General features: G+C 43.3%; 1 protein-coding gene across 7 annotated transcripts in view; it reads right to left on the reverse strand.

Moving 5' to 3' along the window:
- The window catches only part of DOP1B (DOP1 leucine zipper like protein B), a 120,073-nt gene that overhangs the window by 10,835 nt on the left and 84,425 nt on the right, over positions 1-24,813 (reverse strand). For all 7 annotated transcript variants that reach the window (XM_075593796.1, XM_075593790.1, XM_075593794.1 and 4 more), the window contains exons 23-35: positions 24,411-24,545; positions 23,126-23,181; positions 20,621-20,725; positions 18,088-18,154; positions 17,201-17,345; positions 16,452-16,537; positions 11,542-11,651; positions 9,883-10,029; positions 8,786-8,847; positions 7,548-7,676; positions 6,355-6,491; positions 4,715-4,770; positions 84-242 (exon numbers count right to left, since the gene is read on the reverse strand). In XM_075593796.1, coding sequence (XP_075449911.1) covers positions 84-242; positions 4,715-4,770; positions 6,355-6,491; positions 7,548-7,676; positions 8,786-8,847; positions 9,883-10,029; positions 11,542-11,651; positions 16,452-16,537; positions 17,201-17,345; positions 18,088-18,154; positions 20,621-20,725; positions 23,126-23,181; positions 24,411-24,545 — 1,394 coding nt within the window. The remainder of the gene's footprint in view (positions 1-83; positions 243-4,714; positions 4,771-6,354; positions 6,492-7,547; positions 7,677-8,785; positions 8,848-9,882; positions 10,030-11,541; positions 11,652-16,451; positions 16,538-17,200; positions 17,346-18,087; positions 18,155-20,620; positions 20,726-23,125; positions 23,182-24,410; positions 24,546-24,813) is intronic.

Raw genomic sequence — 24,813 nt, forward strand, 5'->3', positions numbered from 1 at the left:
GTATTTTTCTAAACAGTATCCTGGGTTGTAATTTCTTATACCGCGGGCACCGAGGATTCCCCTGGTAATATAGAATGACTTACATTTGAAATAAAGGCATCTTGTCCGGTGGAAAAGAAAGGGCCGTGTCCAAGAACTTGCTGGCAGATAAATACAGATCCAGGCCACTCTGCTGTATGTCACCAAATATGGGTCCATTGCCGTCAGCTGCTGCAGGCTTATGTTTATTCACCTTGCTAGACCTATGCAAGGATTACATGGATTGCAGTCACCTCACAGGGTTTTTAAAGCAGCAGACCAAGCTGCCGGTTGTTGTTCCCCTTTAATATGTGCATCAATACAATCCACACAATGATAAGTAATTAGCTAAGTTGCCGATCGATCCGTTCTCCTGTGATCGATCGGCGAAGATTCGGCTCGGGGGTTCACTAAATGGCCGTCAGTGCAGAAGAAGAGGACCGAAGATGTAAAGTTCTGTGTGGAAGATCATGTGTATACAGAAGTTAAGTGCAACTAGGCACTTCGAGAAAAAGCGCCCTCCACGGCGCGCCAAAGTAATGTCTAAATGAGTGTATGTCAGTGATTAAAACTTTAACTTTAATAAGAAATAATTCTAACATAAGATTGGCAGCAAAATGAAAACACGTATGGGAGAAAATAGTGTATATAATATAATATAGAAAGGATAAGATGTGGGTATGTAATTGATAAACCCGTCTGAACTCAGAATCACAGTGGGGGTGATTTGCAGCTAACAAAGCTAGTAGGTAAACACACAAGGTCATTCAAAAAAGAAAGGGGAACAAATGTTACATATTGTAGATAAAAAGTAGCTGACAAAAAGATATTATTGTAACAGTTAGATCTCTATTGTAGCAATTCTGGTGCAGAGGCATCTTTCACTTGTCACGCGAATAAATGCTGGGATGCCTAATGTTAGCTATGCTAGATACCACCCGTCAGTGAGACATAGGAATGGATTAACCCCGAGGGTTCTGGTTAGACTGGTAGTTTTATATACTTAATATACTCTATGCAGTCTAACCAGAACCCTCAGGGTTAATCCTTTCCTATGTCTCACTGACGGGTGGTATCTAGCATAGCTAACATTAGGCATCCCAGCATTTATTCGCGTGAGAAGTGAAAGATGCCTCTGCACCAGAATTGCTACAATAGAGATCTAACTGTTACAATAATATCTTTTTGTCAGCTACTTTTTATCTACAATATGTAACATTTGTTCCCCTTTCTTTTTTGAATGACCTTGTGTGTTTACCTACTAGCTTTGTTAGTTGCAATTCACCCCACTGTGATTTTGAGTTCAGACGGGTTTATCAATTACATACCCACATCTGATCCTATTTTTATTATATTATACTAGCAGAGAGACCCGGCGTTGCCCGTGAGTTAAATTTCCCGCTAGGAGGGGGGGGGGGGGAGAGACAGTGGACAGGAGGGGGGGGGGGGCACAGTGGACAGGAGGGGGGGGGGGACACAGTGGACAGAAGGGGGGGGGACACAGTGGACAGAAGGGGGGGACACAGTGGACAGAAGGGGGGACGACACAGTGGACAGGGTCCCACACACACACAGTGACACACACACAGTGAGACACACACACAGTGAGACACACACACAGTGAGACACACACACAGTGAGACACACACACAGTGAGACACACACACAGTGACACACACACACACAGTGTCCCCCACACACACAGATATGTCACCTCTCCTTCCGGGAGCCACCATCTTAGGCACTTGGCGCCGCGAGGCAGCTGCAGGCTGCCTGCCCACTGCCTGTCCACCCGCCAGGGAGGGGAGTGAGCGCCGGGGAGGGAGGTGAGTGAGCGCCGGGGAGGGAGGTGAGTGTGATGGGGGGGGGGGGAGAGAACAGAGAGAGTGTGTGTGTGTGTGGCCGAGGGGGAAGACAGTGGCAGTTGGGTGACGTCAGACCCACCAATCTGATTGGCCAGAGGCTGAGGACCAAATCAGATTCACCGCAGCTAGTACCAACCTTTCGATTTTATATATTAAGATACACTATTTTGTCCCATACGTGTTTTCATTTTGCTGCCAATCTTATGTTAGAATGATTTCTTGTTAAAGTTTAAATCACTGACATACACTCATTTAGACATTACTTTGGCGTGCCGCGGAGAAAGCTCTCTCTCGAAGTGCGTCGTTGCACTTAACTTCTGTATTGCTATTTATCCCAGGCAGCACATAGTACATCATATCAATAGGTTAGAACGGGGGCCCCAAACTTTATTTCATTGGAAGATTATGTGACCAGGCAGTCACTAGATACAATTGGTGCACTGCTAGAGAGAAGGCAGGGCTCAAAAAGGGGTGAGCCAGGGCCTGTTTCAGAAGAGGAAGGGGATGTGACTTTGTAAATGGTTGCTATAGAAGCAAAATAAAATGCTTGTTACATTATAATAAATGTCATTCAGAGGTGTTTTTTTTTTTTAAATGCTACAAGTATTTTCTCATTGTACAGAACTTATTTATTTATTTTAACAAAAAAGCACATGTAGGATATTGCTTGGTCGGCAGCTTTAATAAAACTGTAGGAATGGTGGCCGTAGACACACATGCAGAATAAATATATATATTTTACATCGTCTGGATGCTTGTAGACTGGGGCTCAGCTTTAGGATTAAGAATAGCCCTATCAATGCCAAAGGGGACATATATTAGAGCGATAACTCGTAGGAAGAGAAGCATGTCAAACAGTCCTTGTACATGGCTGTCACTCACTGCCCCGCATGCAAGTCACGTCATGCACAGGCCAATATCTAGACAAACCATCCGTTTAGATTATATAGTAAACTAAAGAGCTCCCCGGCTGCTTCTCTCTCTAAAGCTACTGTACAAGATACAATAATCCTAATTCTCTGTGAATTCAAGAGCTCGCAGACAACGTATTCGCCTCTCATCGGCCAGGTTAATGCTTGTAGTGGCAGCGAAGGGTTAGGCTAAGGCTGCGGTCCCAGTACAGCCTGTGCACACGGCGCGGCGTGCACTGTGCGTGTAAGCACCGCCCCTCAATGGGGCTGGGTCCACTACGCACCGTCACGCAGAAGGTGCAGCCGCGCCGTGCGGCAGGGTTTTTCACAACAAAATAAAATTGAGTTTACTCCTAGCGACGGAGGCGTGCCCACGCCCCCACCGGCGGTTCACCCAATGAGGGCGAACCAGCCGCGTGATGTAATGGCCACGCCCCCGCAAATCCCAGACCACGCCCCCTCCCGTCGCAAGCTCCCCTCTCCCTATCAGACCGCAGATCGCGGTTAGCGCTGTGACACGCGCCGCCCCCCCGCCGGGCGCGCGTGTCACAGACATTACTGGGACCGCAGCCTAAGGCCCCGCTCCCTCAGTCAGCGTGCCCGCACTGCAGACAGGCGGCGCGCTGACAGGCAATTGACCGCGATATGCGGTCTGTAGGGAGCCGGGAGCGGGTGCGTGGTAAAACTTTGCCAGGTCTGAGATCGTGGTGCCGTCCACCCCCCCACCACCACCTCCACACACAACACATACACTCACACACACTTCCCCTGCATCTCCTTCCCTGCTCGCCTCCCAAGCCACCTCCCATCCGTAGCTCCTTCCCTCCCCTCCTTGGCTCACTGCCGCAACACGTGACGCGTCAGAGCTGCAAATCACTAGGAGCTTGCAGCATCGGACGGCTGACACGTCACAGCACGCAGTCAGCCAAGTAGCAAGGAGCCAGCGGGGACCTCCACACTAGAGGAAAGGGGCTGGTGGTCCGCTGCCGCACGGCCGCACACGCCGCAGGACCAAAGCCTTAGCTTGGATAGCAGGAAAGAGGTTTTCAGCATGTTTTAGCAGCTGGGTTATTCACATGAACACATACTGTATATCTGTGTGTGTGTGTGTATATATGTATATATATATATATATATATATATATATATGTATAAAGCAACTGTAAGTACAGTTGCTTTATGCTTTACTGTGGAGGGTTTTAGTCACTTTTTTTACCCACCATAACCTTAATAGTGATATATATGTATATGTATATATATATATATATATATATATATATATATATATATATATATATATATATATATATATATATATATATATCTCTCTCTCTCTCTCGGCTGTGTTTACAGATATATAAAAGGTACAGCAGATGACTTTCCAGTAAGGAAAAGAGGAAACAAAAATGCATTACATCTGCAAAAGGCACATGGGAGCAGTAGCCCCGGCTGCATAAAGCTTTATGGGTGTTTGTGCACTAAGGCAGGGGAGCGCAATCTTTTTCTCCTGCGTCCCCTGCCGGCGGTCCCCTCTCACCTTGGTTCCGGCGTTCTGTGCGTCATGATGTCACTTTGCCATAGCAACGTAACTGACCCCGTAGGGGCATTTGACGCCACGTTGCCATGGCGACGCGTCTCCAGAAGCCGCCTGAACCAAGGTACGTGCAGTTTAGAGAGTCCTTCACCGCTTCCCCCGGCATTTCATTTAAGTGACTTCGGGAAGCGCACGGGGCCTCTGTAAACCCAGCGACCCCCGCAGATCATCTCGCGCCCCCCAGTTAGCGCACCGCTGCACTAGAGGAAAGGATTTGTGTACAAGAAACCACTATACCAATATCATTGCGCTGGTTGCTGTACCATGAATCGCATCCAAGGGATGCCTCCACTAATTGTGTTGGGTCTGTACCCAGAAGTGCTTACCTTGATGAGGTTTCCTCCTCCTTTAAAACATCCTGAAGTTGAACAAACGCATGGATCTTTAAAAAAAAAAAAAAAAAAAAAAAAAAAAAAACACATAAATTGAGTCAATTATAATGACTTTATTTAGGGTAACCAAACGTGAAGTGGTTACAATTGTAATCAAGACAAAACCGACTAGCTCACATTGGTGGAAGTGAAGCTTTTCATTTCATCAATTTAAAGCTGCAGTTCAAGCTCTAGTTTGTTTTTTTCATGTGGACAATCTCTACTTACCATAAGAACTCCATAGCTGCCGGTCAATTCGTTCTCCGTCTATTGATCGGCAAAGTTTGGCGACATCTTTAAATATGGGGACTTTAAATGGTTGCTATAGCAACAAGCATGCTTTTAAAAATGGAACAAAAGTATAATGCGTGGTGCTAAGAACCGTATACAGCTATGATAACAATAGTATAAATGATGATGAATCCTGTGTGAGGTCTGGGATGTAATCTTGATGGTAGGGGGGGTACTGGGTGTGGTATCCTGGTTGGTAAACCACCACAGATGGCACTCAAATTGTCCAGAAACCCAAAGGCTAATGATCACCCCAATGAACAGTACCCTGATCCCTTTGTAGAATAATATGACCATGTAGCAAGCAGGAAAAACTCACGAATCTGCTGCAGCGTCCATGTTGATCCTGCCAGACCGTCTGGGTGTGCCTCCGTCCTTGGGGATAGAATGCAATAGAGAGAAGTGGCAGAGCACAACCGGAATCATCCAAAAAAGAGAATTAGGAGGAAAGTGCGTTATCCATAAAAAGGTTTAATAGTCATGGAAGGAAAAAAGGCAAGGCATTACCCTCCCAACATAAAGTGCCTTGATAAAGTGCTCTGTGTAGCACGAAACATGTTGGTAGGGTAATGCCTTGCCTTTTTTCCTTCCATGACTATTAAACCTTTTTATGGATAACGCACTTTCCTCCTAATTCTCTTTTTTTGGATGATTCTGGTTGTGCTCTGCCATTTCTCTCTCATTGCATTTTAAAAATAGAATACAAGAAAATTGGTCTTTCAAAGTTGTTGTTTTTAAAAACAGAAAATGCTAAAAGTATTTTTTCTTACTACAGAACTGATTTATTAAAAAAAAAAAACACACATGCAGGATATTGCTTGAACTGCAGCTTTAAACATTCACCCAGCATTTGTTTAAAGCATTGTTTAAATGCATTGCCTAAAGAAAACCTCAAGCAACATTTCCGCTTATCTAATAGATATAAGAACATTAATAATTCAGGCTGGCGGGACACAGAAAATAAACGGCAAAAAGGATAAGTCAAAATCATACATCGATGGTTTCAATGTTTAAATGACAGGGTTCAGAATTCACATTTTTATCCTGTAAAACACACGCACAGAAACGCAGCGACTCTTCCAATCGTCTGGTTGGATATTGCTTTGTATAGAAACCTACTTCATGTCACCGGTGGAAACAGTACACTATTCAAACTCTTTTTTCTAGCTGGTAAATATAATGTAGTGGGCCCAGAACACGAAAACAAAAAGCATTCCAAAATAGCCATATTAACCACAAATATCATTCATTTTCCAGAATCTGAACGAGAGCCTTTCAGAATTTGGAGTTTGACTTCTTCTTACCAGCTCAGTCACCATAATCGGCCACAACGAGGTGAGATGCTGCGGGGAAATCCTTAGCAACAGGACTCGGAAAAATAGAAACATCTGAGCAGCCATTATAGGAGTCTGTCCAAAGCGGATATTTTCTGTCAGGCGCTCTGAAATAAACCAACACGGGAAAAGTTACCCTTCCAATGTCCTTATAACAATCTGAGGACATTACAAGAGATACAGCAAGTCAGGAGACCAATCGTGTCAAACAAATACAATGGTTTGGCCTTTATACTCGATATCCAACATCCTATGTTACTCACTAGCTGGTGCTAATTATTTGGAGTGCATCATTATCTGCTCATTCAGCCAATTCTAGTTGTTTTCAGTCTAGTAGTTACAATAACGATTTTATATTATTATATAATCTCCCATGGGAGATTTAATACATCAAACAGTACACAGTCTACAAGACAGTCAATGGGTTTGACATAATTGCCTGGATTTCTGAGATTAACTACATTTATTATGCTAATTCTATGATGTCAAAGATGTAAAGGAGTTGATGTTAATTATGCTAATTCACTGATGTCACATTTCGCACCATTTTTGGCTTGTTGCACAGGGAAAAGGTTATTTTAGGGTATCTCTTTCACTTCCACCATCACCATCTTCCACCAACAGAGTTCAGTCTAAAGGTTCCAAGCAGCAATATATAGGGTCTGTCATTACTGTTGGAGAACACCTCCATGCCTCCTTTCCCCCAGCATGCTATTGTACAGATTAGTAGAAGAGACGGACAATAACTTACTGCAGATCTCCAAACCCAGAAGGTTGCCTTACCTCCATCAGGGCTCTTTCCTGTTGTCGAGCGGCTCTGCTGTTTCTCTGCAGCCTAGTCTCTTCCCTGGGGCTCTGCCCTACAGGCGTTACAATCGTAGCACGCTACTGAACACGAAAGTGACATAAATCTGAGACCCCCGTGCCAGTCCTGAACTTCTGCAGCCACCATCGGACTCCCGACCTCTCCTACCGCGAGTCGGGATACACCATGTGCAGGGAACCTTTCTGGCAAGTCCCTTCCATATGGAGGGGAGGGGGGTGGTGGGAAAGGGGTCGGAACAGCATCTTCCCATAGCGAACTATATGTGCTTCTATTTGGGGCCACCTGAGAAATTCAGTGTTACATAGTTCCACACTGCTGATCGATGATTACTATGTACCTTGTATCAGAGGCAGGTATAGATGGTACTGATCGAGTTCTCCACTGAACACGGCGAAAGCTTGGCGCTTCAGTAACATTGCCTTCTGCTCACTGCTTGGATACATTTTTAAGGCGCTGCTCTGCATATCTATAACAAGGTTAGCAAGAAACATGTCTAAATACAAGATGGCTGTATGTATATTTTTATTCATGAAGCACATGACAAAATGAACACTAGTACATAGTGAATCATAACAAGTGCAACCAATACCAACGCACAGAATGGGAAAAGGGATCTCTGCCCCAGAAACCTAATAATCCAAGTGGTATGTTGGGAGACACACAAACAGAAGGAGTTCTTGTATATATCACAGTGCCTTCCTTCCATATTTATGTGCTCCTGTGCGTATGGGGAGTAGTGGCCACGAGTCCAAGCTATTAAAATGCTTACAGAACACACACATACACTATTCCCACCAGTCTCAGCTCCTCTTCACACACAAGGAGAGTGACAGATAAGTGTGACAGATTAAAGACTTAGTGATCAGTGATGGCTATTGAACCTTAGCAAATAAATGTGCTTGTTTGCAAACCATCTATAATAATGAGGATGAGTTTATCGACAGCAAAATGCTGTGATTCCTTGTGAACCGTACCTATTGTTACGCCATTTCCCTCCTTTCATGTCTGTGCTTCCTGTTCTCTACCACTGATGACTAAACTAAGCAGAGCTTCAGCTTGTCCAACATTGGCCCTTATTCCATATGTTGGGAAGTCGCTTCCCTGTGCCGGAGAAAAGGTTAGACCCATTGGCTTGGATGAAGATGATCCCTTCCCTGGCACTGGGAAGAGGCGTAACAGCACATGGAATAGGGCATACCATTACACAAAAAAGGAGCTCATTGCTGGAACACACTGTCTGTAATTTCTCTATGGATTCCCAACAATCCTGTCTGCATTAAAGTATACATAGACACTTTAAATACATAGACACTTTATGACCTACAAAGTCTAAGTGACATATCCCATATTCTCAAGTTGACCACCATATCATTCGTTTCTTCTATATCTGCCCCGATCATGTTACCAACATCCCAGATAGAAAGTTTATGCATTCACAGATTTACCAGATTTAAAATTGACTCTTGGTCCCAGACTGTGGGTTTAGTTGGGATATGTAACATACTATGGACACCAGAAATGATACATTAGGTGTAGGCCGAGGTGCCCAACATTTTTAAAAAGCACTGTACTTACTCATCAAATCCTTAAACATTGTTTTCTCATGGGTCAAAAGATGGTCAATAATGGCCTTCCAGCTAAAGGAACAGATAAAACAGCGTAAGTACTGAAGCACTGTTATTTGCTTTATATAAAGCCAAGTCTTTGCCCTTAGCCTCAGATTTCAATATAAGCCAATACAATGTCATACTCGTCACTACACACACAAAAGCTTGTGAGTCTTACATTCTATACAAATCTTCCTAGCTTAACCATCTTTTTAAAAGATGAATGTGCATTAGCACCACATTGCTTTAGCATGGTCACAGAAAGATTATATATATATATATATATATATATATATATATATATATATAAATAATTATATATATTATAGAAGAAGACTGCTTAGTAAATGGACCATAGTGCATTGAATGTGTGTAGTGTCATCTAATTATATATATATATATATATATATATATATAATTAGATGACTGTACACACATTCAATGCACTATGGCCCATTTACTAAGCAGTCTTCTTCTAGAAGACACCTTCTGGTGCTGGAAGATATCTTACAGCCCATTGAAGTCAATGTATTCATTTATTCTACATTCATACATCAAAATTGCCAGCTGCGTACTTAGTTGCCATAGAAATGCAGTAACATTTTTGAAGGACTTAAATGTCTAAAAAAAAAGAACATTAACCAATATTGATAAAATAACAACTTCAGTCCACGTTCCCCATAATACCCCATGTGTGGGGTATACACACACACACACACACACACACACACACACACACACACACACACACACACACACACACACACACTATATATTCACGGAAATATTCGAACCTTTGATAATACAATCCCACAAATATGAGGCACAGTGGTACCCAAGAACTTACCAACCTACCTCCTCACCTTTAATTTACTTAACCTGTGATATGTGAAAATATATCATAATGGCAACTGAGGCGTATTATTTGGGAAAACAACAACTTCCTTCAAATTGACAATTGTGCAGGAGAAAGCGTGTGTTTAATTTATTACATTTATAGAATTGGTGTCACAGTAAAACACAAATTGGTATTGCAAAGCAATGGAGGTTGAGATGCACTCTTACTGAATGCAGGATGTATCCATCTGGAAAAAGCCAGGGTCCATATAAAAATCCCAAACATCTTTCTTCCAGGCTCGTTTGGTGTAGGCATATCCACTGAGACTGCTGAGGAGCTGGGCGCCAGCACGGAAACTTGGAGCATTGTATGCACTGGAGAAGACAAGTAAATAGCAGATCTGTAACATGATCTACTCCAATACAGTTGTTTGATTACTAGCAAGTGTGCATGCATTATATCAAATAGTTGAATTATTTAGCAGATCATTTTCTTAGGTCTCTATTCAATATGCATCGAAGCGGTCTTTATCATGCTATAGAAGAGTTCAGAATAGACCTCATATCCATAAGTAGCTCTACAGATTATTGAACAGTTGAAAATGACAAGCTTGCACTGTGCTGGTATAGTTCCCAAAAGCATTTTTTCAATGTTCATCATTATACAGGTAGTCCTCGCTATCCAACGTTTCACTTTACAACGAATGGCATATCCAACGCTTTACAATGCAACCCTAGGGCCGTTATTCGACACCTGAATGCGTTACCCAACGCTCACCGCCACTGATTAACATGGGACTCGCTTAACAACGGTTTCACTATCCAACGCTACTTCCAGAACGGATTCCGTTGAATAACCGAGGACGGCCTGTACTACACTAGCTCAATACTACTGGAAACCAACACCAGACATCACAAGCCAGAGATATATAAAGCTGCAGTCTGGTGACATCAGAATATTGTGCATGTACTGTAAATGAAACAAATGTGAAGGTAAAACCCTGTAGGACGGGAAGAATATCACAGGTATGCGGACACAAAAATGTCCAGACTAACAGATCCTGAAGATATAGTCCCAATTTTCCAATAAACTGCCTTTTCATTTTTTATCCTGCAACCTATGGTAATTCATTGTAAAATGATCCAGTATTGTTGAGTTGTGGAGTTCTGCATATGATCATGGCTAGTGACAGTCTCTTCCTTATACCAGGGAAATTGGACACTGGCATCTAAAGAGCTTATCCGATTGTGACTGTCTTCTGCTCCTTTAAGTTCCCCACCCACCTACTCACAGGTGATCCACTATAACTGGTAGACTGCCAATATTTTGAAACCGAGGACTTCAGAGTTTTTCTCCCCATAAATAGAAGAGAATCAGGGGAAGTTCAGCTTGTGAGACGAGGTCGATGTGTCTTGTTGGCATGGAACCAACCCTTTGGGGATGTCCTTGGCGAGACTGGAGGCTCATCAATCTTTGGACAAAATATGTAACTAGAGATCCGTACTCAACTAGGAAACGTGAAAGGACTAATCTCTAAGATAAACCAATTACCTCCTCCTTAGAGAAACAACAACTTTAAAAAGCACGAATGACTTTTCTAGATCTGCATGATTTGTGTGGCGCGCTTAAGTATTGGTAATACCCAACTGGACCGTCCTTCTCTATAATAATCGTATCGTGCCTTTGTGTTCTGAGTTAAGCGGAGTACAGCAAACTTTTTTGGGGGGGTTTCTTGTCTAACCAGAAAAAAACAAAGGACCGAGTGCGTCGTAATCCCCAGGATGAATTCAAGTACATCTTGAGACAGTTGTGAACATGCATTAAACACTATCACAAATGCCGCCATCTAACAAACGATGCCATTAAATGCCAGGAAGGTGGGTTACCGGTGATTTCTTAGGTAGGGGAACACGTAGTAGAGAAGGCGGGAGATTAAGGGAATGGCTTTCTCCTTCTCGTCACTCCTGTAAACCATGTCTAGAAGAGTAGCCAGAACCTTCATTATTGAGAGGAAGAGAACAAGAGAAATGTGTCAGGGTAAGAAAACCATCACCCGCTTTGCAAAATCATTGCATATTTTCTAAACCAGTCGTCAAGCACCACCAACAGGTCAGGTTCTCAGGATAACCCAGCTTCAGCACAGGTGGCTCAATCAGTCCCTGCTTCAGCACAGGTGGCTCAGAGGCTCAGTCAGAGACTGTCAGTGATCAGTGATCAGTGAGACTGTCAGTCACCTGATCACCTGGGGAAGAGTTCCAAGGACTGAGCCTCTGATTGATCCACCTGTGCTGAAGCAAGGACTGATTGAGCAACCTGTGCTGAAGCAGGGACTGATTGAGCAACCTGTGCTGAAGCAGGGACTGATTGAGCAACCTGTGCTGAAATAGGGATATCCTGAAAACCTGACCTGTTGGGTGGACTTGAGGATTGGAGTTGAGCGCCCCTGTTCTAAACAATCGAGATTCATATCTGCCCAATTGCATACAGTATATGGCTCTTACTGTTTTTACAGTAACCCAGCATCCTAAACTATTACTCCTTGGAACTCTTCCCCGGGTGATCAGGTCTCCCTCACTATTTGCTGTAACAGTCCTGTGATAGTGGACCCTGCAGCATGCACACAGTGCAGATTATATTACCAGGCACAACTGACTGCATTCGGACACATAGAAGAGATACATTATTCCCAAATGGGACAAATATTATGAATAAAAGCTCATTTATAGTGTTGAAGTTTTCATAAAGTTCAGGAAAAGCTTTTCTTCCTTTCCCTCCGATTTTACATTTACCGCGCGGCGCTTCGCCGGTTAGAAATGCGATGTAATACAGTAGGTACTGTCATGGGCGTCCGCAGGAGGGGGCAAGGGGGGGCGCTTGCCCCCCCTGGATCCACGGCCGCCAACAGCGGGGGACAGAGGGCACTGGCATGACAGGATTTAGCGCGCTCACGATGTGCAAGGAAGCGCGCGCGTCTCTGCAAAAAAAAAAAACCTCCCTTGTCTCCTGATTGGCAGGCGCGTGTTGGCACGCTGCCAGGATTTTTTTTTTGCTCTCGCAAGCTCTATCTTAGCTTGCATAGCGAGGCCCGCCCTTTCCTGCATGGATCAAGTCAGGTGACTACTGCTCCATGCCACTCTCGCTTCCCCCTTGTCCTCCTGCCCTGATTTCCCCCCCCCCTGCTCCGATCCCCCCCGTTCCAAAATCTTCCCCCTGCTCTGGTCCCCCCCCGTTCTGATTTCCCCCCCCCCTGCTCCGGTCCCCCCTTCCCGTTCCGATTCCCCCCCTCCCATTCTGATTCCCCCCCTGCTCCGGTCCCCCCCCGTTCTGATTCCCCCCCTGCTCCGGTCCCCCCCCGTTCCGTTTCCCCCCCCTGCTCCGATTCCCCCTTGTTGCGAGTGTCTGAGTATGTGTCTGAGTGTGTGTGTGAGAGAGTGTGTGTGTGTGTGTGAGTGTGTGTGTGTGAGATCAGGGGGGGAGGGAATGAATGTGAGGAGGGCGGATTCAGGGAGTGGGTTTGAGTCAGAGGGGGATAATTGATGGAGGGGGGAGAGTGAGGAGACAGGGGGTGTAATAGAGGAAGTGAGGAAGAGAGGGGTGAGAGTGAATGAAGAAGAGAGGGGGTAAGAAAGAGATGGGGCGACACCATGGGACTATCTGCATTAGAGTGGCACCAGACAAGGTGTGTGTGTGTGTGTGTGTGTGTGTGTGTGTGTGTGTGTGTGTGTGTGAGAGAGAGAGAGTGTGTGTGTCTGAGTGAGAGAGTGTCTGAGAGTGAGAGGGAGAGTCTGAGAGTGAGAGAGGGATTCTGAAGGGGAGGGAGTCTGAGGGGGAGAGAGTCTGAGAGAGTCTGAGGGGGAGAGAGTCTGAGGGGGAGAGAGTCTGAGGAGGAGAGAGTCTGAGAGAGTCTGAGGGGGAGAGAGTCTGAAGGGGAGAGAGTCTGAAGGGGAGAGAGGCGGAGAGAGTGTCTGAGGGGGGGGAAGTCTGAGAGAGTGTGAGGGAGAGTCTGAGAGGGAGAGTCTGAGGGGGAGAGTCTGAGGGGGAGAGTCTGAGGGGGAGAGTCTGAGGGGGAGAGACTGAGAGGGAGAGTCTGAGAGGGAGGGTGTGTGTGTGTTTGTGTCTGTCTGTGAATGAATACAGACACCAACCCACAGTCAGTCAGTCATCCACCCAAGTGTCAGTCACCCACCCCGTCACCCACTCTCTCTCTCTGTCTAGTTAAAATTATGCCCCCCCCTGAAAACATTTCTGCGGACGCCCATGGGTACTGTATGTTTGGGAGTTTAGTTTATCACTTGTTTGGTCCCTCCCGCGGGTTTGCGTTCACACTGAGGGGTAACCTCTTCCCTCCCATGAGCACTGCGGACACAGATCGGTTTTCAAGCGGTGCTCTCCACTGGAGTATGCCGTCCAAAAACCCAATATAAAGTGATGTGCCTGTGATCATTTTACGTGTGTGTGTGTGTGTATGTGTGTGTGTGTCTGGTATTTTGCCTTCTCTGGCCATCCTACCTGCAGTTCGTACTGACACCTTCAGCCTGCGTACCTCCGCCCACCTCCACCAATAGTTCTCACAGTTTGCCATCTTGCATCTCATCTCTGTATTTTACAATCCTTACCTGTTATAGCTCCCTGATTGTTTATTGACATTTTCCTCCATTCCCTTGATCTTTAGAAGCACTGCCCTTTTGATTTTAGTATTGACACCTTTTCCCTGTGTCTCTTGCCACCTCCACCACTAGTTCTCTCCATTTGGGGTCTTACTTAACCCCTACATGTCTCGTGTCCCTCACCTGTCTTTTATGACCTGTATCTGTTTTTTTTAGCATATCCCTTTTCCTGTGTGATCACCGACATATTCTCCCTTTTCCTGTGTGATCACCGACATATTCTCCCTTTTCCTGTGTGATCACCGACATATTCTCCCTTTTCCTGTGTGATCACTGACATATTCTCCCCTTTCCTGTGTGATCACCGACATATTCTCCCTTTTCCTGTGTGATCACTGACACATTCTCCCTTTTCCTGTGTGATCACTGACACATTCTCCCTTTTCCTGTGTGATCACCGACATATTCTCCCTTTTCCTGTGTGATCACTGACACATTCTCCCTTTTCCTGTGTGATCACTGACACATTCTCCCTTTTCCTGTGTGATCACTGACACATTCTCCCTTTTCTTGTGTGATCACTGATACTGACCAATCTGATCCTTGGTCCTTGGGGGGGGGGGACTGCTCCATGTAATATCCTACGTGTTTTTTTTTAATAAAAATCAGTTCTGTAGTATTAGATAATACTTACAGCATTTTTTAATTATTCATCTCACAATGCCATTTTTAACGAGTTTTAATATGCTGAGCGTCCTTTGATTTCTATAGCAGGTTTTAACAGACTCCCAGCAGTGCGAGGTCTTCGCAAGACATTCCTGCTTGTGACAAATGTGTTGCCAACGTTCCCAGCAGTTTGAACTGCAAACTGCAACAATAGATATTACCTTAGCAGCTACAATGTATTCTTAGATTACTGAGTTACACTGACTGAAGGATTGAGTGAAACTGAAAGGCAGCCATTTAGGGAACCCTGGGAAGCAGGATCTTTGCTGATCGATCACGGAAGAACGGATCGATCGGCAGCTTAGGTAATTGTTTTCAATAAAGGTAAACCAATACTGCATATATTAAAACAAAGAAAAATCTTGTTAATTTTTTTTTTTTTAAAGTGCTATTTGGATTGCCTCTTTAAAGAGTAATGAAAGGACTAATGTTTGTCCAGTACAACTCTACGTACAAGTATTGAATAGCAATAATACGTGAGGAACGTACTGTACAACTATTTGTGGTTAGGGCATTTGCACAAGATCATGCAATGTCATGTGTATGCAGTTGACATTGGGCTCTAACTCACAAGACAGTATTTAAAGATGCAGTTCCCCTTGCATGGTCATATCTGTAAATATGTTTTGCACCTTACTGTACGGTCGGTGCCTGTTTTCATCTCTGTTGTTTTTTTCCCCTGTTCATCGATTTTTTTTTTAAACTGTGTATTTTATTCCTACAAAATGAACCCAACACCTAAATTATTTTAACCGCCAAACCCCATGTCACTTAGGGACATTAAATCTCAGAAAGCCGACAAGATTAGGATAATACATTTTTAGGATAAGATTCTTTGTAGCCAGCATGGTGGAGTGGGAAAAAAAGTGATAAACAGCACGGGTTGCCATGTGAACAACATACTAAATCATTTGGGCCTTTTAAACTACAATCAAATACAGTTAGGAAAAAAGTAAATAAATAAGGTTGATAATTTGCTTTAGATGCTTCAGCGCCCGGATTATCGTACGGTGTACGTCAAGAAAAGTGGCGTCCCCAAAAGGCCCTGCTGACATACACCCCTACATTCTACCTGATGGAGCTGGCACGAACCTTCAGCAGTCAATGGGTTAAAAGTCACCACACAGCGCTCTCTTTCTAAATAGGTCACGTTGGGGAAAACGGCACCTTTAACCCTGTGAGTGCCGGAAGAACAGAGGAACCCGGGTGCCACCGGTCTTTCGGATCTCCATCGCATGATCTCTTGGTGTAGCGATGAGGTGGGCACGGGGCAGGTACACCAGGATGCGACTGGAAGGGGAGGATACTCCCCTTCTGTTCCCATCACGTTCACCGCTCCACTGGAGCACGTCTCGCATGACTTGCTCTGTATGTTCTAAGGCCTGACACTCAACGGGTTAAGTCTACCCACTTCATGACCCCATGCAACCCCCACTAATGATGAGTAAAGGAGGAGAACGTACCTCTGCCAGGATAGAGAGAGCCTGGACACTGTACACCGAGGGAGCGGAGGCAGGTACCATGGAGGACTGAGCGGCAGCAGAGTCATCTGTAGATGGCACATGTAAGCCTCAGCAACACATGAAAACACGCTACATTACAGCTATATTTATATACACTATGTAACTACATGTGTGAAATAAACAAACTTATATAGATGTGCTAGTACAATGTTACTGATAATAGGCAGCGTTCTTGGCTAGATCTGTTTATAGATTTGTGGATACACCCATCTTCGTGGATGCTGTCCAGTTATTTACATTAAACATTACAACCACAAAAAAGGATCGCACGATTGACCAATAAATATCCTGCATAATTAACTTTCACTAGAAAAAGAAATGACCACAGGTACCCATCTTTCTTTCCTTTGCCTCAATTATACTCTCTTTATTTAAGAATAATACTACAATATATTTAATGCACAACTTGGATTGTAAGCTCTTCGGAGCTAAATGTTACGTTTATGTCTGAAGCGCTTATTCCCATTGTGTTATTTGTATCATTTGTTATTAATATGATTGTCACGTGTATTACTGATGTGAAGCGCTATGTACATTAATGGCGCTATATAAATAAAGACATACATACTTTGCAGTTCACAACCTCTACTTGGTGCACAAGGGGCAGTGGTAGGTACGGTGTTTGGCTATGGTGCACTCCTATTAATTGGAAGAAGAGGCTGTGCGCAGAACGAATGATCCATTCTTACCGTAGAAATCCTCATCAGCATCGGTGTCATCCAAAGTAACCTGCGGCTGAGCCTTCACCTCCAAGTTTCTGCTCAACCAGCTGGTCTGTTCCAGGGAAGAGCCAGCCACGTTTCCCACCGCTTCCAGGATCTTCTGCGTCACCTCCTGCAATTGGAAAGGACCAGGTTTCTTCCATTGATAACAGAAAGCGTAAAAGGGAGGGGTCAGTAACTCACTCAGTGCTGGGGAAGGCAAATGTTCCAGACACCTCTGGCATGTCAAGTGTTCATCAACAATGGGTTATACCATCTAGTGCCAAGTTTAAAACAAATCTAACTGGCCACCTAGTTGGGAAGCCTTTCTGTGCTTTAAACAATAATAATATCAATAATAGCTAAAAACAGGAAAATGTGTCTTTACAGAGAGAAAATATACAGAATTGGTAACCCCCCAAAACACAGTAAGTAAAACATAGTGAACATTATTTCAGTAATATAGCTAATATTGTTAGAAATATATATTTTAGGGGAAGGGGTACTGTATATTTCTATTTAACAAATTAGATAGATAGTAAAGCTGAACCTAAAATATGTACTTTTTGAATGAATAGCAGTTATATAAATAATATTAGAAGCGCATTTTTCACTATTGTATAGCATTATTTTTCCATTTCTTTTATGAATTATTCTAACTTTGTATAATGTCGTTTTCTACAAAGCACTGAACTGAAAAATGTGACCCGCACATTAATAAAAGTTTGTACCATTTTGGGGAAAGACCGGGTTGCAGACCTGTCTGAGACATGCAAATGCACCATAAGTGGTATATTTATTTACTGTATAGTGGAGGGTTTTTTTTAATGTCTGGTTATACCATTTGTTTAGCATTATATGAAGAATAATTTTACCTGGAGATCCCTTTGGTCCTTCTTATTTTCAAGATTCGGTGTCCTCGTCACAAAATCATTCAGCATACTGACAGGAAACAAAGAGGAGACGTGACTGTCATTAGTCTTGCTTATATGCAGGGGATATAGGAGCATGCAAGGCGTAGCTTTGTGTGCAGAGCTCTGCAGGACTAAAGGAGTGAAAGGTGCATTCACCCAGCCAACGTTGGTATAAAAGGCAGACTACTGCTGTGCTCATCCCGTAACAAACCCAGAATTAACCCAGGATCAGGGCAGGATTGATGGAGGTGAATTCGGTGCGACTGCACCTAGCTCCGCGCTCTTCCCAACATTGAAACGGTGATTGCCGGGGATTCTTTAAGTTCTGGCATCTCCTCCTCATGTGTCGCCACGACAACGTGATGTATCAGGAAGAGATGCTGGCTCCGGGGGAAGGTAAGAGGCCCCCGCCATACTCCCACTGCACAGGGCCTCCCCCCGCCAAACACCCAGGCGGCCCTGCCCGGGGTTATATCCCCTCTGTCACATTATGGTGGCATGTGTTGCGATATGCTACGTGATCCTTGCCACCGATTCCTTTGGAAACTCTTGTGATATTCTGCGCAATCCGTAAGCGAGATTAAGCTGGCTACATCTGTATCTGAAAATAGTTGGGTGGTTACATATTTTATGATGTTGAAGAATGTGCTGAATGTTACTCTAACGGCTTCCAGTATACTACACACGTTCTGTGCACCTGACCAAGAGGTAAAAGTCCCCGAGACGTTGAGCCGCTGGAGTCTATGCAATAAATATGCAGCAAAGTAAGACTGTGACTTTATCGGTTTGTGCGGCGGAGCGGATGCTCATATACGTGGTTCCGTGATCCCGTCAAAGGGGGAACCATTCCTAGTACCAAAGTGAGCAAACGGCAGTGGCATGTTTAATGTGTTATATGCGGATAATTCACAGCTACATCCGGGGTTCTCAACTCCAGTCCAGTAGACACCCCCAGCAGGTCTGGTTTTTCAGGATATCCCTGCTTCAGCACAGGTGGCTTTGACAGAGCCACCTGTGCTGAAGTAGGGATATCCTGAAAACCTGACCTGTTGTTGGCCCTTGAGGACTGGAGTTGAAAACCTCCAGACCTACACTATTATAAGTATGTTTCCGGGTTTTTTTTGCTCACTTTTCTTGTTCCCATGGTGCCCAAATGCTTTTGAAGCGATTTGACAACCATTATCTAACCAAGTTTGTGATAAGAATAAGTCAAAAGGTCTCTTATTAGAAATAGTTCAAATCTTTGCTACCTAGGAGACCGGTGTATTAAGAAGAGGATACAGAACGTACAGGAACATTTTCGATTCCCACTTCCTTTGGCTTTTGCAAAGTAATTAGGATGCCACTGTTAGCCCAACAGATACAATAGTACCACAAAAGGTATCAGATGAGAGTAGAATGACACAGCATCTGGTCATTTTTTCACGCAGTGGTTACATTTCATCTAAGGAAGCTAATCCTATTATAAAGTGATTAACTTGTCCTACTTTGCATATTACTTAGGATTAGCCCTCTAAATGCTTTCACGCTCCATTAAAGGTTCCTGCTTATTGACAGAAAGAACAAACAGTACAAAAAGGAAAAGGCTGCATGAATAAAAGTGGATTAGCTGCAGAGGTTACAGGCAGTGGAGGCTGATCTCGAACGTGTGATCCACAGTCAGTCACGGTCTATGTATATTTTGTTAGCTGAGCTTTACTATTTTTGTTTTCAATCCAGTCCATTCATTGATAATGGAAAAAAAAAAAATAGGAAAAAAGTGAGAAAGAATTTAAGGCGAGATGTTCAAGTTTGATCTTCTCGATTGCAGAACCCACCTTTAAAATAATGTTATTTTATATGCAAAGTATGTAAAATCCACATATTTTGCATATATATATATATATATATATATATATATATATACGCCCAATATATATTTTGCGTATGTACATATACACACACATACACACACAGTGTGCTGTGCATCCCAGTGAAATGTTGATTTTGTTTTGCATGTTGCTTTAACCCAGGGATTCTCAACTCCAGTCCTCAAGGGCCACCAACAGGTCAGGTTTTAAGGATATCCCTGCTTCAGCACACTTGGCTCAGTCTAAGACTGAGCCACCAGTGCTGAAGCAGGGCTATCCTTAAAACCTGAACTGTTGGAGGACTGGAGTTGGCCACACCTGCTCTAATCTATGAATATAATTGTCAGCACATTTCTCACAGTTCAGTCTATTGTGTTAATGATACTACAAGTGAGCAATGGAGATTGGAAGATATAAATAGTAGCAAGAGACATAATATCATTTGGCCCTCTACTTACTAGGCCAAATACGTTTTAAATCACTTGAAGTGGATAGTTATGATCTATATTATTTATATGGTAACAAGGCTATTTTAATGCAGACCTGAACATGAGCTGTAGATTGAGCTTGCGGCTCCAAAAAGGGACATTAAGATGAGATGTAAAATGTAAATAAAGGAAAACCATAGAATCAGCAAAACATACCTTAAAAGCAGGAAAAACCCCGGTGGGGCGAGATTCAACGGCACCGACTCTTTTAGCAATGCCAATAACGGCTGGAAGTTTTCCTGCATGTCAGATCCTGATAGTCTAATCAACATAAACAAAAGAAATAAATCAGCTCTGCAGTATTAGATTATACTTACTGCATTTAAAAAAAGATGTTTATTATTCAAGTCTTAGTGCCATTTTTAATTCGTTTAAAAGTATACTTTGATTTCTACAGCAGGTTTTAGCCCTCCTCCTCAGCAGTGCAAGATCTTTGTAACACTTTCCTGTTTTGTGCTCATTTGTTGCCAATGTTCCCAGCAGTTTGAGCTGTAAACTGTAACAACAGATAATGTTGCCTTAGTAATATCAAGATACATTGCAGCTGCTGAGTTACACTGACTGAATTATTGATTGAAACTGAAAGGCGGCCATTATGTTAGGCACACAAATCGGGATTTTGACAAATGTATAACAGGAGCACCAAACGATTGTAGAGGTAAGAATGTAGAATTATACATTGTTACGCGCTTTACGTATACAAAGAAGAAAATAAAGAGGGTGGCGGGGGGATATAGTATTGCTATTTAACTAACAGAAGGAAACCTGGCATTTGACACCAGATAAGAACCACTTGACCCACTTGCCCATTTTCCTACCTGCTGTAAGACCTCAGACCCAATTTGATCCCTGGCTTTCTTTCATATTTAGCACAGTCTTATGTCTATCCCAAGCATGTTTGAATTCTCTTACTGTATTAGTCCCTACCACCTCTGCTGGGAGGCTCTTCCCTGAATCCACTGCCCTTTCCGTAAAGTACTTATTTTTCATGGCTATTTAAAGCAGCGATTTCATTTGAGCAGTGTGATGGAGTAGGTCCTGCAGAGCTGGACTGCGCTATGTTCCGCACCGGAGTCCCCTCGGCCCCCGAGATACGTGTCAGTGAAGTTACCAGTATAACTATGAATGGAGGCTGCACACACAATCCGAGCAGGATCCGACGTGTGCGTGTTTAACATAAAACAATAAATCAGTTCTGTATTAGATAATATTTAGTGCCATTTTGTATGAGTTTTAATATACTGAGCATCCTTTGATATCTACAGCAGGTTTTAGGACACTTCCCTTGCACTAACACTTTACTACCCCCCACTAATACGGCGGGTTCCGTTCTGAATACCCGCCGTAAAAGCGAAAATCGCCGGAAAGTGGAACCGGCGATTTTCGTTAGGTGCGCATGCGCAGACCGGCAATGTGCCGTTCTGCGCATGGCGCGACAGAAGGAAATCCCTCCATTACGTGCATGAGCGACCCCTGGCCGGCCCGTTCTGCGCATGCGCGGACATGGCGGCCCCCTTCTCGGCACCACCGTATCGGCGGATCGTCAAAAAGCGGGGCCTTGCTGTATATAGTAATTTCATCCTAAGCAGCACCCTCCCCCATTCCACCAGGTGGTGGAGCAAGGTTATCAAACGGTAACAAGAGATAGTGTTACCGTGGTAATATAGGAATACATTGTAGTTGCTGAGTTACACTGACTGAAGAATTGATTGACACAGGGAAGCAGGGTCTTTGCTGATCGATCATGGGAGAACAAATTAATCAGCGGCTTAGGGTTTGCTTTATGTAGAGCCACTTGGATTGCCTTCTTTAGGGCAATCTCTCCTAGGACCAAAGTAAACAAATTGCAGTGACCTGCTTATGGAATCTCACCCGGGTAACTGATCTATTTTTTGTATTCTAAGCTGGCACCTATTAATATTTTTAAATCAACACTTGGGAGGGGTTTGATGTTGTCTGGCTGCTCCCTTGTGTGATGTCACTGCGTGATCAGCAAGTGCTAGTACAGCCAGAGTCAACCCTCCCGACAACTTTATTGGTTCTCTTATAAAGACGGGGGAAGGGTAAATAAAACACTTGGTTGACAACCATTTATCAATTCGGAGGCCCCTAAGAAATTGAACTGGCCGGCTCTGTGGGATTGTACCTTTAAACATCTCCATGTTGTATACAGAGATTTCCACATTTAACGATGATTTTACAGCAGTATCTCTCTCCATGGGGATAGAATTGGGACTCTGTTTTATCGATACATTTCTTCTGTTTGTTTTACAGTAGGTGTTTTTATACCACACGAGGGCAAATAAAAGGTTTCGCCAGCGAGCAATGCGTTGCATTATACAGAATTGTGGAAAGAACGTTTTTTTTTTTTTAATGATGAGTATGTTGAAGTGTACTTTGCTTTTCTCAAAATATTTTCGACAGATTGTATTTTTAATATCAATATACTCCACTGAGGTTCTCTCTCTATATATCTATATCTATATAGAGAGACCAGGGCTACTGTCCGATTCGCACCCCTCCTAAAAACAGCCCTTGGTTGACTCCCTCCTGGTAGGTGAGGAGTGAAAGATATCAAATCAACAATGACATATGAATTATTCAATGAGCTCCCTGTTAATTACAGCAGCTACACATGATTTGCAGAAACATCCTTTTTACCTTTGGATAAAAGCATAGCTGAACTGCAGCATCGGAATATCAACCAATGAAGACTTCTGGAAAAAGTGACAAAAAATAATAATAACATTGAATGGGTGTTAATGACATTTTGATAATCATACCCCTAATAAAGATAACAAGTTGACATAATGTGATTACACTGAACGTGGACCGGCATTGTTAAAAATCATGCCCAATACAGGGGAACTTCAGGTGACGCTGTTAAGGAGAAGAGCAGGAATAGGAAGCTGTGATCAAATGAAGAACTACAAGAAGGGGGAAAATAAATAAAGAGGGAAAATCCTATTCTATTTATTATATCAAACGGTTCCCATTATATGATCATCTTAACTGCATCCCCATCTGTCTGTCCGACAGTAATATAGTCAAACTGAAATACAAAATAGGCCACGGATGTACTTTTCCAAACCAAATAGGGACGAGCAATACATACACGTGTAGTGTGTAGCATAAGACATACGCTAATCAAGTTCAACCTATGTTAAGTTTGGACCACAGATACTTATCCTATATTTGTATTTACAGCCTTTTGATCCAGACGAAGGCAAACAAAAAACCATAAGTGACACATTATTCTATTATATCTCATAAGGGGAAATCCTTTATTCCTTCCTGACTCCAATATTGGCAATCAGATTAATCCCTGGATCAACCTCCTTCCCATGTTTACTTATTTGGTATATCCCTGCCTTTCCTTTCTAAAAAGATGTCCAGCCTTTCTTTTTTTAAGATATCTATTGTATCTGCCATTACAGTCTCCATGAGTAATGAGTTCCACATTGTAACTGCCCTTACTGTAAAGAACCCTTTCCATTGTTGCTGGTGAAATCTCCTTTCCTCCAACCTTAATGTTTGTTCTTTTGGTAGCTTCTAGTATTGACCCTGAATATATTTGTATATAGTTATCATATTCCCCCTTAGACGCCCCTTTACTAAGGTAAACACATTTAATTTAGCTAGCCTCTCCTCATAAGTCATATTTGTCATCCAGTTTATTAATTTGGTGCCTCTTCTCATCACTTTTTATAGTTCCATAATGTCTTTTTCTGTTTTGTTATTTTTTAAATACAGACATAATTTGAAACATGGACACATTTTACCCTGGCATGTGCTAATAGTTTTGTATTTTTAACACCTGCTGTTATACAAACTATTTTGTGTCTGTAGACAGAGGTGGTGATTTTAGGAGTTGATGGTTGAAAATACTAAAGCGATGAAATGTGAAACCCCGTTCAATTTCCATTCTCTGCAGACATAGGAATACCTCTTCGCTTTTTATCAGTGGTGGCTTCTTAACGACCTCCTTAACCAGCTGCAAAATGGTGTCAGTCTTCAAGGTTTTCAGTGAGCATACCAAGTCAACCAGGTTAAGCTGAGACTCGCTGGGCACCGGAAGGATCTGCAGGGCGGAGATGATGTGACATCAGGTAGGAAACCATGACACACCAGCTTAGCATTACTATTAGCATTTTGCCCCATTTTCAATACCGTAGGAATGATGCCAAGAGCCACAACGATAACATAGTTTGAGCGCTCTGCTGAAGAGCTTGATTGTTTTGAGGAAGCCTTCTATAAAATGTCTGTACCCGTACACGTGGTTTGATTTTAAATGGTTTACTTCTTTATAAACCTTAAAGATAACTAGTACTTCTGCTTCTGGATCATGT

Source organism: Ascaphus truei, chromosome 3, assembly GCF_040206685.1.
Source record: "Ascaphus truei isolate aAscTru1 chromosome 3, aAscTru1.hap1, whole genome shotgun sequence".
NCBI classification, from domain to species: domain Eukaryota; kingdom Metazoa; phylum Chordata; class Amphibia; order Anura; family Ascaphidae; genus Ascaphus; species Ascaphus truei.